This window comes from Aythya fuligula, chromosome Z (assembly GCF_009819795.1).
Source record: "Aythya fuligula isolate bAytFul2 chromosome Z, bAytFul2.pri, whole genome shotgun sequence".
NCBI lineage: Eukaryota > Metazoa > Chordata > Aves > Anseriformes > Anatidae > Aythya > Aythya fuligula.
The window spans coordinates 1,244,025-1,260,586 of NC_045593.1; the positions used below are offsets into that span (position 1 = coordinate 1,244,025).

Consider the following 16,562-nt stretch of genomic DNA (forward strand, 5'->3'; position numbering starts at 1 on the left):
CCGCGCTGCCCCCAGAGCCCCCTCAGCACTCCCCCCAGCCCGCACCCCCACACAAAATGGCGGCGGACACGCGCGGCCTCATGGGAGTTGTAGTCCGAGGCGGGCTGGCGGCGCAGCGGGGCGGGGCGAGCTGGGACTACAACTCCCGGCATGCCCCGGGGCGGGGCTGAGCGCGGCCGTGAAGCGGGTGAGCAGAGCCTGAGGGGGACGGGAGTGAGGAGGGAAGGAGGAGAGGTTGTGGGAGCTGTGAGGCGTCCTGGCGGCTCCGGATCCCCGTGTGGTGAGCCCTAGGAGGAGGGGGACACCCAATTTACACCCATTTTGGGGTTTGGTGGCAGTGAGGTGCAAGCTGGGCGCTGGAATTGATGAGAAACTCCCACCCCAAGCCCTGGTCATCAGGCGTCCGGGCTGGGGAACGGTCGTGTAATGTTGTTTTAATAAATTCCTGGCTTTGTTTCTGAATTGGAACATGACGACCAAGAAGACGTGATAGAAATGCTCAAGGTTTATTAAAGCCTTTGGAAAAAATAGAGAAGTGAGCTCTGTGCCTTCCTGCCCTTCAGGGGATGCTCCTATTGCATGCCAACAAATTGCTTTTACGTTTTTACAGCTAAATGGACTATAAGAAAATCACGGATGAAATCTCAGAAAAAATCTTATCGTACAGCCAGGATACTTCAGGATGGAGGGTGATAAAAGTTTCGGTAAGTGAATACCAGTTAATACTTCTAATGAAGTTATCCGTATTAAATACGTTTTGTTGCAGAAAGCGTTTAAAACATTGTTTTGCTTTAAAACCTAGCGACTGGTGAAAGGTAGCGCACTAACTTCTTATTTTCTTTTTCTCATTTTGAGAAAAATGTTACAGTTTCTTCCAAGCCTTCCAAAGAGTATGCGGGAAATATGTAAGTATTTGTGTTTTGTTTGTCGTTGTAACGAACGCCAACATCTGTCCTGAGCAGTGACACCCAAGATCTAAATGGAAAAAGTAATCGTGTGCTGTCCCTCAGGGATGTGTTTGGTCTTGTTAACTGCAGAGATTTTGCAATGTAGTTGCCCAGAGTCAGCAGTAGTTCTGGAATAGGAGAGATGCATTTCCCAAACAATTATAAATGTGCTATGAAAATTAAATATTCTATGTAAGTTATTAATACAGAGTAAGTAGGTACCTTTTAGCCTGAAGTTGGAAGCTGTTGCTGGTGGAATATCCTGTTTGTGCCATTACAGCTATCAACAGGAGTTCCCTTTTCACATCTTCACACTTGCGAAATGACCGATACTTACACATGTAAACACACTCAAGCTCTCACTCTACTTTACCTGTGCCTTTTTCTTCCTGGCACCTGAAACTGAGTTTGCTGTAGTGGGAAGAAGGGGATCTTTTAGTCTCTGAAGCTGCAGCAGCATCTGTCCGCTCTTCTTTTGAGCTGTGAACTCTGTGCTGTTGTTGAGCTGGATTTTGCCCAGAGGGTGGAATTAGGGGAGGTAGAGTAGTAACCTGATCATACAACTTGCTGACGCTGACTGTTCTTTTTTACATTCATCCTTTCTGCTTCCTTACCCCTCTCCAAGCTCTGCAGTCCTTCTCATTTATGCTGGCTGTGGCACGCAACTGGTGGCTGAGACAGATCACTGAAACAGGGAGGAAAGAAATCTCACTGAAGAGAAGCATGCGAAAGGGGACTAAAAGGACACTTACGGTGTGTCCTTAGCTTTTTTTTTTTTAATGCCTAATGGGTATTAAATTATATTAAATGTCAGTCTAGACAAAGAAGCAGTAGAGACAATACGCATCTGATTATTTAAATTTGTAAATTCTCAGTAAGATGAGATGTTTCTGATGAGTGGCACTCTAAATCCAAAAATCGTGCTTGGTTTTCTGATTCCTTCTGAAGCACGGAAGGTATTCACTAGAGAATGCGACGCTGTATTAATGATATTACAAAAGAATTCCATTATAGTATTATAATGGAAAGTAATATGCCATTAGAATACGTTCAGAGTATTATTATCTTAATAAGAATTTGAATAGCGCGGATGTGGCATTGTTCTCGTGTTTCAGATCTTATTCCAGTGCAGGTGGGTGTGAAGGACTGAGAATATGGTAGCTTGGGAACTCATAAGGATGCGCCTGACTTGTGTCTTTTGGGTGAAAAAGGCATCCTGCAGTCCCCATCAGGCACATAGGCAGTCAGGAGAAGCAAATATCTTTGTCATGTTAATGAGCTGCATCGATCCCTGGCATCTTTTAGGAAGGAGAAGGAATATCAGCTGTTTCTAGAAGCAAAAATACAGCTGTTCCCCTTTCCAGTGTGACATTCCACACTTATTAACCACGTATCACAAATGCCAGTTCCTTTTCAAAGTGGCAGGAGTAGGAAGAGTTTGCTTTACTTGCTAAGAGAAGGCAGCATCAAAGCTGGTAGAGAAAACACAGATTCTTGCTTCACGTGGGTGAAATATTTCCAGCAGAGTTCAGGGTAGCATGGGGTCTCTCTTGATGTTCTGTCTCCTAAGCAAACTTTGTGGTTGTTTGGTTAACAACTACAGAGTTTAGGACAGAAAACTTTACAGGATGCAGGTGAGAGTTGCTTAGGATGCTGGTAAACATAAATCCATGGCAGCTACAGAAATAAAGGGTGTATTCAAATATTAATACCATTTTAACTGGCCCTGCCATGGTTTACATTCCCTGTTTTTGAGCAGACATTAAAATGTTTTCCACCACCCTCAGACCTGTTGTAGGTAGCAGAGAGGCAAGTTCCTGCAGCAGTCCCTCACACCCACGCTGCCACTTCACCAAGTGGTGATGAAATAGCTGTTTGCTCTTTTTCTCTTCCAGTCCTGTATTGTCAGGGGCTGCAAATCTGATACCGAGTTTCTTAACCTCTTTGTGAGCAGAATCCTTTCAGCTCGTTTGTGCAGCATCCTTAACCTTTGTGTTCGATTGCTGTAAGTGATTAGTGCAGTGATTCAGTTTCCCAGAAACCAGGTGTGTGAACTGCCCGTGCTAGTGAGCGTTTCCCAGCATGAGAGGAGTTTCCTATTTCCTTGTAAGAGGCCGCTCTTCCCTGCTCTGAACTTTCCCTTGGATTTCCCAGAGTATTAGGAACAAAAGCTGGAGAAACACCAGCGTACTGGTTCATAAGTAGTGAGATTTGCAGTATCAAAAAGGTTTGAAAGTATTTACGTAGAAAAATATAAATTAAGAGATAAATTACATACATCTAAATTAACACATTTTTATCTAATAGCTGACAATAAATGATTCATTTAAGATGTGTGACATTAAGAATGTGATGGTCTCAAAAATCAGCCACGAAATCATAATTTTTATTACTGCTTGCATTTTAAGCCATCAAGTGCAATCACGTTTGTCGTCTTTCCCCTCATTATAGGCTGGTGTTCCCACCTTCTAGCTGTTTCTTACTGTGTAACTTATTTTCTTAATAAATGTGAATTTAAAAATCTGGTTTTGTTCTGTTTTTGTTTGTTTTTACAAAATGTAGATACCGTGGAGAAGGGATAATTGAGGAAGTCCCTAGTAAAATTATCCCTTTCATGTATCTTCCTGAATATCGAAACAAATGGGACAAAGCACTAAAATCTTACAGTCTGTTAGAAAGCGTTGACCAGGTAATGCAATTGTTTAAAATACGGTTTTTAACTATTTTTGCCTGAATTGTGGTGACTAAAGAGATCTCCGTTGGGATGAAGAAAGCTCTTTATCTTGGGAAGGGGTGTAAAATGGGGGTTTTAAAAGGAAGGTTACAGTTGCTTACATGCTGCTAGAGGAAGGATGAACGAAATCACACCAGGGAATCTGCAAATCAAAGCCTTAATAATATGGAAATTATCACAAGACATGTCTGGGATTTGACTGGGTGCTGTGCTCATGTGGGCACATGAGACAAGGACAGGATGAAGGCGTAAGTGATGCTGTACTAGGTATTCTAGCTCCAGATACTAAACGTGCATGTTCTGAGTTTCTCACGCAGCAATTTTACTGGCAGCACATCCTCACCTCCTCTTACTGGCCGATCCCTTTTGTGGCTGTGGTGTTAGTTCAGCATTAACCAGACAGAACTTACCCTAACACATAGGAATATGTTTTTGCCACCCTCTCATTATGCATGTAATGCTTGTCCATCACATAAAGCTTAGCTTTTTACACACTAATCCACAAAAAATTCCCTGTACTCACTTGTAGGACACTGGTATCTACCACAGCGTAACGCACAGCTATGGCATGGGCCTGATTTCCTCGCGAGATTTTGTCGACCTGCTGCATGTCAAAGCCTACCCTGGTGGCATCCTTACAACTAACTGTGAGTTCTGTGTAATTACTGCGTGCTTATTTATTTCGGAAAACCTCGTGAATTTCTTTAGGATCAGTTCTGCAGTCTAATCAGAGGATATAGACTGCTTGCATGTGGTCTGATTGATAACAGTTCCCTCTGGTTTGTTCCAAAACTGTTTCTTTAACACTGAAACTATAATTCATAGAACATCCTGAGCTGGAATAGACCCACGAGGATCATCCAAGTCCACCTTCTGACTCTGCACAGAGTTAAACCATTTAGCATATAGCTAAGGGTGTTGAGCACCTGAGCACCCTCTCAGCGAGGAACTGTTTCCTGATCTGGAAGTCCAGTCTGGATTTCCCCTGGTGCAGCTTTCAGCTGTTTCCTTGCGGTCACCGGAGAGCTCAGCACCACCCTCTCTGCTCCCCGCTCACGAGGAAGCTGTGGCTGGTGATGAGATCACCTCAGCTGCTCCTCCCAACTCCTCCTCACATGCCCTCTAGTCCTTTCACTGTCTCTGTTGCCCTCGTGCGCTAAAAAAAATAAAATAAATAAACAGTAGCACTAACAAGAAATTTAGAATTTATTTCAATATAGAAGGTCATTTTTTGTTAAATAAACTCTTCTTTATACTTTGGGGTCTTCCTGGGCTTCTACTAGGGACTTCTCAGAGTGAACTTTGCTAATTTGGTCTGTAGTTGATTGTATACATACACAAAATGTAAAATGATTAATTTCACGTGATAAACAAGGAAATCAGCTCACTGCTATTTCTGCGCTGGGTTTTTCCTTTGGGGGGGTCTTAGGACATGGCAGAAAATGCCCTTATTCACCTTAGATCTTTACCGACCTACCACTATTTTTCAAGCCATGTCACAACACTTTATTACGCAAAATTAATGGGGAGCTAAACAAAACAACCCCTCCTAACTACTGCTCTAAACAAAACCACCCCTCCCAATTACTACTGTCCATGTACGCAGCAAACAGTTTCCTCGTCTTCTTTGCGACTGCATTAACTAATGAGAGACAGCTGCTACCAAACTGACTGCTTTGTCCTGAACTAAACCACAATTCAACACTTGAGGATGTGTAATCACGTCCCGAGGATAAAAAACTGCTGGGTATGCTTGCCCAAACATCCACAGAGATTTCGGTTTATGTTGAAATATTTGATGTCCTTTAGATATCTCGCTTATAGAATAAAACGATTGAACACATCAGGGAGCATAGTGTGAGACCTTTTACTATCCCACACAGGTTGGCGTTGCTGTTTTCCAAAGTTATTTTTGAGTTTTATGATTCACATGTATAAAAATAGGTTAATTTCACCTTTTTTTTTTTTTTTTTTTTTTGTGTTTGTGGCAACTTGTAGCCATCAGCGTGGAATATTCCAGCTGCCCTCCAACTCCCTCTTGTGTCCGAGGCCGTAACAATCCCTGTGGGTATGTGTGTTCTCCCTTGCCTGAGTAAGTATTTCAGTGGCCTCTTCAGTTACTCACTTGTCCTCTCTATACCAAGCTTAAATCTGCTGAACCCAAACAGCTTATTATTATTTAGACAGTTTTATTTAGGGCAAACTTTTAGATTTTTGTGCAGATCAATCTTCTGAAACAACTGAGGGAACCTCGTTAGACTCAACAGCTGAATTTAATCTTCTAGGACCATTTGTATACCGTTCATTTTATATATGAGTAATTTCAGCAGAGATTGTGAACACTTGTAATCATTTGCACAGCTCAGTAAGTTTCAAAGCAGCAGTAACAACTGTTAACTGAAGGATTTTGCTCCTTTCATCACAGGAATCCAGAGCACTCTAAGCTAGTTGTATTTATTCAGCCAGAACTCGGAGGAATGCTTCCCTGCTCCGTGGTGGAGACAGCGTTACCTACGACCCTCGTAAACTTAATCACTGAAACAAGGGCTGGACTGAAAAGCTTTAAAGACCGTAATTAAACATAAGTGGAAAATAATATGGGCTTAAGTCACGTGTGTTTTTTTACTTCAATTCGTATTTAAAATGGAAGATGAAGTTTATTTTAATGGTGTATGTGGAAATGTGTAAAGCTCGACTTCTCTGTTAACGTAGTGAATGCTTTTGGGGAATGATGCAAGAATCTACCCCGAAGTGCCCTCAAAGCACAGGATGTAGCTTTCACTGTTATCAGGTGATGTCTTGTAATATTTTTGCACTATGTATGCGGTCACATGAGGACTCGGTGATGCAAATTATAAATGTTAAAATGCAGTAGTCAAATATTTTGCTATGGCTTTAAAACACTTTGATAAGTTCTTACCTCAATTATGCACTCCTGACTGAAACAAGAGAAGATCTTGTGTACTAGAGACTTTAAACATGTTTATTAAGTGTGTGAGTGTAATTAGAAACCGTATCACTGGTTTGCAAAATTAAATATTTGAAGGAAAAACTGGTGAATATGATTATACAGCATCTCATTAAAAGCTGCTCTTTATACTCACTCAGATTGTCTGTCGTCTTCTGAATCCTGAGCTCCAAAACCCACCGTGAGTTTTTGTGTGCTGCCTGAAGTCCGGGAATGAGCTGGTTTCTTTGGAAGCAGCATTTCCCATTGCTCCTGTAGATTTTCCAGTACTTCTAGATAAGCTTAAATGGCAGGAAAGGGTGGCAGCTAGGACAAGAGCAATTTCTTTTACACATCACAGAAGCAGCGGTGCAAATTAAAAGAAGAGAGCGAACGCGGCTTTCATCTTCACTGCCTGGTCTCCTCCTGAGTTGTTAGAAAAAAATTAATAGCGTGCATAATATAAATCACTGAGAAATTAAATTCAAAATTTCTTCCTCTGGTCAGCGTGTTAAGGTATTGATAGTGAATATTAAAATAAGTTAGCTTAAAAGTAATTTTTGAGGACAATTTGAGATTCATCGTATAAATGATCAGAGAAGAAAAATAAGACTAATTACTGCTTAAGCAGTCAGCAGCAGGTTTTATGTCAAAGTACATTTTTAATCTTCACAGTAACTAACCTAAAGTGCCTTCCAGTGCTGAATTTTACAGCGTTACTGTTATGAAAAATGTTTCACCGTGGTTTAAAATACCTCAGCAAACTGTTAGACTGTGAGGAACTCAATGCTGTGTTCTTTCTTCCTCTATTTGTTTTAGCCCTTTCTGGGGGTTTCTCTATACAGGTTTTGGATGCAGGTTCTCGATTCTTCCATTCGGCTAGGAGTTCTTCCTGCACATCTGTGGGTAGTTCATAAAAAGTCTTCGGATCGACACTAGGAGGAAGTACAATTCCCACTTTCCTGCTGTCGTTTTTATCCTCGGAAGTTATTTCAGAATCCTGCTCAACTTTACCCAAGGCAGGGACACGTGGAGCAGTTTGGCTGGCACCAGCTTCAACTGATAAATCCCAGAAGCTGCGAGAGTCAGGAGGGTTTTCTTCCATGCCTGTTAACACACTTTTAGGATACTCAGCAGAAAAACTGGTGCTGGAGCTGCGTGTCCAAGCCGATGCTGATTCATGAGCTGGTGTGAGGTGTGCACTGTACCCTGCAGAGTTCTCATCACCCTTAGAATTTGGGGAAAAGCTCTGTACCTCCTCTGCAAAACATACTGGTGGCTGACCCAAAACATCCTCAGCAGAGATCACTTCTCCTGCTTTTTCAGACATGATTTCCTTTTTGATATCCTCTGGAAGTTCCCTGAAGACTGCCTGGTCAATACCACCAGGAGACAAATGACAGGGGAAGGCAGGAATTCTTGCTTTCTTTGTATCGCTTTCCTTTTCCTCTGAAGGTCTCTTCGTTTTTGTAGTGCTGGTTCTGCTCCAGTTCTGGTTCCAAGAAGCACTTCCTTCACCTTGTGAGCCATCTTCCATCTCCTGTGGCATAAGACGTGCATTAAACCACAAGCCTGCTAATCACTGAGCACTGTGTTACTAACAGCAACTTCTTCAAATTATTCCTTAATAGACACTGCTTCTTTCCTCCCGATCAGTAATGCTTTTATTTTTTAAATCTTATTTTCAAACACAGATCTAAACAGGGAATCCTTTTCTTCCTTTAAAGGAGCAACTACCCTGAAGCTGTATTTTATTGCTTTATTCCTGAGCAGTCAAGAAACATGCGAGTTACCGATATGCAAAATCAAGATGTCAAGACAGAATCAGTGCACGATGTCATTTTGAAGTTACTGTTTCTGTTATGTGTGGAAAACATCTCCTGGAATTACTTAGCAGTGCTTCCACAGAGTCTGCACAGCCTAGAATGTGATGCTAGTGGCCAACACAGAATTGCATCTTTGTTTAATTTCTAGTCTGAACAGGGAGACTTAAGGATGCAAGTTAAATAATCACTGTGAAAGTATCTTGTAATAAGAGCAACAAGGTAAGTGATAAGCAACTTCAAGGAGATTTTAATTTAAGGTAAAAGTTACAAGTTCTATCCCTGGCTTTATCTTTAAATCAAGCTGAGATTATTTCCACCTCTTACTGAAATTAAAAGCAAAAGTCAGGAATTATTTTCAGAAGATGTACGTCTGGATTTTTCCCTTAGTGAATTCTGTTCTCTTCAAGTCCAGAGGGCTGATAACCTACCTGGCTGTTCCACTCAAAACAGATAGCATGAAATTTGTTTTAAGCAATCTAATAAAGAAAGCAACCAAGTAGCACCTGCTCTGAAGATTCCAAAGAAATCTTCATTTTATGAATAAAAATCTATAATCCAAAAACTTCCAAACATTTAAAGTTTAAATCTATAATAATAAAGACAGAAGTATCTCAGAACTTCCTTATCTGCAAAGATAATTTTCAGCATCTTTCAGCTTACCTGGACACTTTTACCAGAGCCTGATGTTGGTGTTGGCATCTGCTTGAGATAAAAACCTATTGATCCTTTCTTGCTGCTAGGAACATCTTTGAGATTAGAGAAGCAAACGTTCAAGAGGGTAAGATGAAATGGTAAGTTCACATTTACCATCTTTCGAAAGAGTTTCAGGAGTATATCAATCAGTGGAGATATAATGTTGCTGCTTTCTGAAACAAACAAACAGTAATTGAAGGAAAAAGTTATGTGTACAATCAAAAGTATGTGACTGAGGATTGATTTAAATAGCAAAGTACAAGGCAATGTGTGAGGCACTTCTAACTTTATATTGTGAACTTTCAACATTTTGCATGTACAGAACCACAGACAGCAACGACAACCTAAAAAGTTTTAAATACACTGCTATTCCTAGTATATAACTCCATAAATCCACTAAGAAAACCTTTTTTTATCTCAAAAGATGAATTCCTGAAGTGTCAGGCTCTAAACACTACTATAGGCTTCCAAAATTAATCATCAGTATGGTCATTAAGATGTTTGTTCTGCCCTCTCAGGTATGCCTTGAACTGAAAATTATTTTCATTTAGTATCTTTTGACAACATGCAGTGCTCAGAGAAGCTAAGGACCAATTTTGTGCTGCTCCCGTTTTCAAAAATGCTAAGTGTGACCATTTGCAAAAATCCTACGCGTACCTTTTCCAAATTTCTGAACGAGATGAGGTGGAAGAGCGCACTGACGGCTTTCCCGATTGAACCACCTATCGGTCGCAGAGAACTGGCGGATAGTCAACCTCACGGTGTGCGGCTGTCTTCCGTCTTTGGATACCCTGTGGAACACGAACATGTGCAGAGTGATAAAGGTTACTACAAGTATTTTTCAGGGAGTCTCTAGAAACTGTTGTACCACATAGTTTAGGTTAAAAAGTCACTAAATTAAGCACTACGGCTCTCCCAACTCCCGATTTTCCTCCGCTGATTTTATGGGGAACTTCAGTCCTACCTGCTTCTCTTGATGACTCCTAATTTAGGATTCCCAAACCATGTGACTACTGTCTCTACGAGTCTTTAAAAGACTCAAAAGATGTGAAAATTAAATGGGTTAGTCTGCAACACTGCCACATTTCAGCATTTAATCCATTTAGCATAGTGTTTGGTTATACACTACGTAATCCTCAGCTTCTAGTTTTTAGCTTTTCAAGAAAACTTCCCCAATTCAGAGCAAAAAAAAAATAATAAAAAAAAAATTAGCTAACTTTTGGAAGAAAGAGAAGAAACAAAGTATGACGTACTCATTTCCCCTTCCAAAAGCAAAAGCTATGGAGGTTTTTTCCCTACTAAATAAATAAATAAAAAGATAACACGATAGGACATAGTAATCAAAAATCTGAAGAGAGAGATTGTTCTGAGAAACACCTAAGATGCAGAGAAGATTCCCTGTCCAGAATGTTAATGTAACTAAATTGGCTGTGTCTGTTGTGAGACTTGCATAGCTGTAGGGAAAAAAAAAGCCTTTATGACTTGTAGATTATTTTAAGGCTTAGAGAAGCCTGCAGAGAGCAGGAAAAATATTTCTCAAGAATAAATATCAAGAACAAATGCGGGACATGAAGGGCTTTAAAAGTCAGAAGAAACTGAAACATAGCAGAAGAGAAACAATCCAGTGTTGTGAGGCTATTTATCCTTACTAACTGGTTTTAAACAGAGCCACAGGATAGAAAGGGAGGATAGGAAAGTGACAGTAGTTAAGAAATGAGTAATGGAATCCACCTGCTATGCTGTTTTTACCTTTTCAAGTATTTTGGGTTTGGATGTTGCCTGGATTTGTGAGGCAAGGTGGAAGAAGTGAAACTATTCTTTCAGCATAGAGAAGAAAAATCTGTGGGGTAGGAGACAAACGTAAAAAGTGATAACCAAGGGTCTGAAAGTAGAGACAGCCACTCACCTACGGAAAATGAAAGAAAAACCAGGGATCTTCACAGGAAATGAGAGATATTAGTGAAGATGCAGTCAGAACTCCAAGGCACGACCACAGCAACAGAGAACGATCAGCAAGTGGAATTCATGAATTAAGAAAAAAAAGAAGAGAGAATTTGGAAAGGCGAGTGCTGTTCCTAGAGCTGCATTTTGCTCGGAGGAGAAACGTTGAGTGTGAGACAAACCTAACGCCTGCTCCAAGTCCCTTCAGGTCACAAATTCAGTCATCAGAAAGAGCTACTGAAGGCAGTCACCTGTCTAAGAGGCTCCGAAGCAGTTCTTCCATTTTCTCTTTCACTTCCGCTTCTGAGGAACATTTTTTAAAGGAATCTTCATCGCTAAAGGACTGAAAAAAAAACAAAAAACACATTAATCCCTTCAATTTTATATTCATTTCAAAATTCTGAAGGGGAAATAAAAACCACCATAGTACTTTATTATGAGTGATGCTAGGGAATGCATACGAAAATGCAGGAATTGTTAAATAAAGTTAGTAAAATAATTGGAATCATTTCAGTTAGTCCAGCTGAGCTGTATAAAACCTCAAAGCCATTTTTTTTTTGCTCTCTGCTAAGTATCTCAGAACAATTCTTGTACCTGAGGGCGGCCTGATGGAGTCACGGGGGAGTCGTCTTCTCCATAACTGAGTTTTTGGATGCGCTGAGCAACGGAAGCCCCTAGTTCCTTCTCTAACACGGGGGATGGAAACGCTTGGAGATCACACACACTCCTCACACCCAGCGTTTCGAGACGTTTGGCAGTTTTGTAGCCAATGCCTAAGTAAAAATGCATATTAAAAATATATAGAAAGAATGAAAATCAAAAAATATACACACGTATACACACGCTATCACGTTTCTGTGAATGTTTGTACATACATAATAAAAATATTGCCCACCCACGCAGAAATCAGTGCTGACAGTTATTTTCATTAATGCAATGAAGGCTTCTCAGCAACATTTTTGGTGAGAAGCTCTGGACGCCCGTCCCTGGAAGTGTTCAAAGCCAGGCTGGATGGGGCTTGGAGCAATCTTTAAGGTCCCTTCCAAGCCCAACCATTCTATGATTCCATGAGTTCCCATTCCAATCGGAGAATCTGTCATTAGAAAAGCCACGCTGGGACAAAACAAAGGTCCTGCTGTGTCTGTAGCCTGCAACAACGCTTCCTGGCCAACAACAGTGTAGAATAATCAGGCAAAGGACTTCCCCAGAATACTTGATCGAGCTCCAACAGACTGGTTAAATAACTCTCAATAGGTTTCCAGACAGAAAATTAAGAATAAATGAAGAAACACAACCAAAGAACCTTTTCCATATAAAGCCTAGTATCAATAACCAAAGAGAACCAAAAGAAAAGAAAACCAAAGTCGTTTTGTTCCTTCTGCTTAATAAAACAGATTAAAAAAAAAGCAAAAAAGCACCACTTACAGGAACTAGATTTAAAATTATTCCAGTTATAATCTTTGGAGTACTTTTTTTTTTATTATTATTTTAAGGGCTGTCACCATGCTTGCCATCTATGCTTATAGCACCGCACTTACCAGGCACTTTTTGGATGTGATCAAGGCTGCGCATCAGATCTTGACAGCTTTCAGGCAGCAGAAGTGTTTGTTGGTTTGGTTTAAAGGTCCCAGATACCAGCTTAGAGAGCAACTTGTTACAGGCCACTCCTGCACAGCCTGTGAGGCCGAGTCGAGCGTGCATGGCTTCCCTGAACTCCTCTGCGATCTGAGATCCGATAACCAGCCTTACGTGCGTTGTATCACGCAAATCAATAGCTGCAAAGAGCAAGCAAGCAGTGTTCAGCACCTAAACGGTCCCTTAGCTGGTTCTCTAATTAAATTTGGGCATTTTTTACATTCTGTTACATGTGGTATCATTATGACTTCAGCATCCAAGTTTAACCACGCTCCTTCTCCCCAGAGTCCCAGCAAAACACACTGCCACTGTCTGAACCAGGAGCATACTGTCAAGGATACCAAATGTTTAGGCAGCATTTAAAGTATTAAATATAATATATTAATAGGCATCAAGGTCTTAAGCGTTGCAGATTCTTGCATCAACGTAATGAAATGAGAGATTTCAGAGTCTTTGATTTAGAGGGCTGCCCTGCCTTTGGTAAGGCTATCTTCAAGAATAAGAAAATAATAATTAAAAAAAAAAAAAAAAGGAAAATCAGTTCTCTATAATTAGCCACAGAGATTTATTTTATGTACAGTCTAATAGGAACAGCCATTCACACTTGTGATATGTGAACTCTCAAATACAAAGCACAGAGCAACACAGTTTTCCATCTGTTCAGCATTGGACAATACTTAGAAGATAGATACTTTTCCTAAATGTCCCAAATATTGTATTTTTCAGGATGAAGAACATTATACTCACCTTGGTTGTTGTACACGTGGCCAGACACACACACTCTGGAACATCCACTTTGTTGTAGCTGGTTTAGCCTTTTTTCTACAATCTCTGAGATATCTACAAAGTTTTCGTCAAACCCGAGCCTTTCCACTAGAGGACAAAATTCTTCCAACAATCCTAGGAGGAAGAGATACCCAAATATAACATACACACAACAAATAACCTGGGGTTTCGCAGCAGAGTTCCCATGAATTCCAACAGGATGCTTTCAAGAACAGAGATCCTATTCTCTTCTGGATGATAAGACACTGAATATACGTTTATTTTATTTATATATTTACTGAATAAATGAAGAGCATGTAAAGAAAAATATTTCTCTGTCCCACAACACTCCGTCATTTGCTTTTCTTCTCAAACTTCTTTCCTCATTTCTTTACAAAATGATAGCTCTTAACCTCTGCAGTGCCTTTTCCAAAGGAAACCTGCCTCTTAGTCAGCCTGGCTTTCACATTTATCACTATTTCACCCATTACAGCTGCTAGTAATAAAAAGCAGTAATAAGTGACAACACAGACATACCATATAATTAAGAGATACTAAAGAAGTTTACCCACTCGAAGGCTTCAGGGTTCTGTTCTCCATCATTTTACACTTAGAAATATGTTAATGAAATCAGTATTTAAGGAAGAAAAAACGTTCCTCAAGAACTACATGGCTAATAAACCTAATACAGCATACAGATCCCATAAAACATCGGAACGATATAATGCCTGACCCAGACTGCAACCAAGTTTAGTATCTTATTTTATTAAATATTGACATTGATGACCATAATTATCACCATAGTAGGAGGCTCAAGAACTTTTAGAGCAGCATACAGCAGTAATATTGCATACGTGTGAATGTGCACACAGAATTTAACTGGATTTTTTTGTCCTGTACTGAAAAATTGTTAATTTTGTACCTGTAACCTTGTATGACATTTCCCTGTATGGAGTTAGATCTTCTCCGTTAACCAGTACCAGCTGAGGACACTTCTCTTTAGCATCTTTCACAGACATCAGCTTCTTAACTCCGAGTTTTCTGGCTTCATAGTTTGAGGTTACTACTATGGATTTCTGCTGCACACCTAAAAATAAGGGTTTAAAGTTTTTAAAAGTCTGTGTTTCTTGGTACTTCACAGAAGGCCAGAGTGCTTTCATGCCACTGCGAAGACTCCAAAGCATAAAATTTGATCAGAACATGACACTGTAGAACAAATAATCCCCAAAGTCTTAACTTCACAAGACTACAAGAAAGACAGATTTGTTGGTTTAGATTAGCAGCTGGAAGAACATTTTAAAACCTCACGTTTTGCTCTTACCTTTGACCCTTTTCAGGCAGTTTTACCCATGAAAGTGACCTTTATGTGTTAGTTAATTTCAGATGTACATCCTCCACAGATTGCAGCCATTGCTGACTGCCTTGCATTCAGGCTCAGCTTCGGGATGGAATAAAGCGTGCTTTGAGCATGACTGTGTCAAACGGCTCGCCCGTGGAGCTCTGCCCTCTCCGTGCCCACATGCCTTACGAACCAGCCTCAATCCCCAGAACTGTTGGGACGTGTTGGCGAGTGCCCACGCTTGTGCTTTGGAGGATTTATGAATCCTGTAGTCACCCAGCTGCGCGGAGCCGAGCCTGCACCTTGCTCACTGCGGATGTGGTTACAGCTGCTGGGTGACTGCCTGCGTGTCACCGTGCAGCCCTACCTCCTCGGTTTCTCCGGCCTGAACCAGACATTCCCCAGATTAATCAGCAGCAAAGCAACTCCTACCTAGAGGCTTGTCTCTTAGCTCGGGATTACGGACCATTTCTACTTGGGCATAAAAGCAGTCCAAGTCCACGTGCACAATTACTCTGCCCGCCGCGTTTCTGGCTGGCACCGACTTGCTGTGGCCTGCTGCAAGGAAAGCAAACAAACAGATTAAACATTACTAGCCGCCTTCAACGCAATGAAAGGTTCATTTTTAAGTCAGTTTATACTACCAAACATATTACGAGAATATAAAACCGATGAGATTTATATTCATTTTAGCACCATGTTAATTCTAGGATCAGTAAGGAGAGTAAGTCACCCACAGCGGCTCAGCTTACTGCTTGGCATCTTCCTGTTTTCAGGTGGCCACTTGGATTTCTTTTTCACTGGGCCATATCAGAATATTGTTTAGGTGCTGCAGTACCTGTTCTTGGTGGAATATTGACGTTTTTTTGGTATATTTCTGTCAAGTCTTCTGGTTTTAACTCAGCTCTAACAGAAGCACAGCAGCAACGACCTCCACCTCTTGCGGAGTCAACCCTTCACCGGTTTCACACCACTTCAGGTTAAACATGGAGTGAACCTTTGCCGATTTCACACCATTTCAGCTCAAATTTGAGGCAAACTGAGTTGTTCCTGAGAAACTTGTGGGACTGGGACACTGAAACCTCGCCGGGGGAAGGCGGCAGATCTCTACCTGACAGGCAGCAAGCCCAGAGCTGCCGGGTTAATGGGTCCGTCAGTCGGCCCATCAACCCATTAATCAATCAGATAGTCAATTAATGAATCAGGTAGTCAATTAATCAATCAGTCAGCCATTTAGTCAACCAATTAATCAATTAATCAGTCAATAGCCGCGGAGGCCACGCTAGCGCCTCACGCCGCCTCACAGCAGCCCCCCCACCCCCCGCCCCGAGCCCGCGCTCACTCGGGGCGGGCGGAGCGGCCTCAGGGCCCGGCTGCGGCCACCACCACCCTTCCTCCTCCTCCTCTTCCTCCTCCTCCTCCTCTTCCTCCTCATCCTGCCCGCCCCGGGGCTGCGCCATGGCCCGGCGGCTCCACGCAGGCCCTAGCACGGGGCTCAACGGCGCGCTGGGGAGCCGCTGCGGGCCGAAACGCAGCCCTAAGAGCGCCGACAGCGGCTCGGGCACGGCTCCCGGCTCTCTCCCGGCTGTGCCCGAGTGAGGGCGGCTCCGGGAGCGGGGCTCCGAGGCCGCGCCCCGCCCGCGGGGCCGCTCCCACCGCCCGCGGGGCCTCGGCCGCGGAAGCGGGCGCCGGGCGAGCGCCCCGCCGGCTGCGCGCGCAGCGACCGCGCTCCTGG

At 42.0% G+C, this 16,562-nt stretch overlaps 2 protein-coding genes across 7 annotated transcripts; one reads left to right on the forward strand and one right to left on the reverse strand.

The window, feature by feature from the left end:
- Nucleotides 1-151: 151 nt before the first annotated feature.
- STARD6 (StAR related lipid transfer domain containing 6) lies at nt 152-6,784 on the forward strand. Of its 2 annotated transcripts, none has more exons than XM_032205690.1 (7): nt 152-187; nt 611-704; nt 856-905; nt 3,510-3,636; nt 4,211-4,328; nt 5,680-5,773; nt 6,107-6,784. In XM_032205690.1, exons 2-7 carry the CDS (start codon nt 615-617, stop codon nt 6,258-6,260), a joined length of 633 nt encoding a protein of 210 aa, XP_032061581.1. In that variant the 5' UTR covers nt 152-187; nt 611-614; the 3' UTR covers nt 6,261-6,784. The 2 variants fall into 2 exon arrangements, with proteins under 2 accessions (XP_032061581.1, XP_032061580.1); XM_032205689.1 differs by lacking the exon at nt 152-187 and adding an exon at nt 207-280.
- POLI (DNA polymerase iota) lies at nt 487-16,464 on the reverse strand. Of its 5 annotated transcripts, XR_004254316.1 has the most exons (12): nt 16,170-16,464; nt 15,260-15,385; nt 14,411-14,575; nt 13,471-13,623; nt 12,627-12,863; nt 11,683-11,861; nt 11,340-11,431; nt 9,805-9,938; nt 9,115-9,320; nt 6,786-8,168; nt 1,170-1,632; nt 487-1,075 (listed from the first exon to the last, which is right to left on the reverse strand). XR_004254316.1 is itself a non-coding variant. In XM_032205688.1 (10 exons), the coding sequence occupies exons 1-10, from the start codon at nt 16,285-16,287 to the stop codon at nt 7,365-7,367; spliced, it is 2,214 nt and encodes a 737-aa protein (XP_032061579.1). In that variant the 5' UTR covers nt 16,288-16,464; the 3' UTR covers nt 6,644-7,364. The 5 variants fall into 5 exon arrangements, 1 of the variants encoding a protein (XP_032061579.1); XR_004254318.1 differs by having other exon boundaries at nt 487-1,632; nt 15,260-15,382; XR_004254315.1 differs by having other exon boundaries at nt 487-1,632.
- Between the last annotated feature and the right edge of the window lie 98 nt (nt 16,465-16,562).

Excerpts from the sequence above, each read along its gene's own strand:
- POLI (XM_032205688.1), bottom strand. The coding sequence starts at position 16,287 with ATGGCGCAGCCCCGGGGCGGGCAGGATGAGGAGGAAGAGGAGGAGGAG. Across the intron at positions 12,864-13,470 it reads CCACGTGTACAACAACCAAG|CTATTGATTTGCGTGATACA; the intron begins GTGAGTATAATG and ends TGCTCTTTGCAG. Across the intron at positions 11,432-11,682 it reads CTCCATCAGGCCGCCCTCAG|TCCTTTAGCGATGAAGATTC; the intron begins GTACAAGAATTG and ends TTTTTTTTTCAG.
- STARD6 (XM_032205690.1), top strand. The coding sequence starts at position 615 with ATGGACTATAAGAAAATCACGGATGAAATCTCAGAAAAAATCTTATCG. Across the intron at positions 906-3,509 it reads AAAGAGTATGCGGGAAATAT|ATACCGTGGAGAAGGGATAA; the intron begins GTAAGTATTTGT and ends TACAAAATGTAG. Across the intron at positions 5,774-6,106 it reads GTGTGTTCTCCCTTGCCTGA|GAATCCAGAGCACTCTAAGC; the intron begins GTAAGTATTTCA and ends CTTTCATCACAG.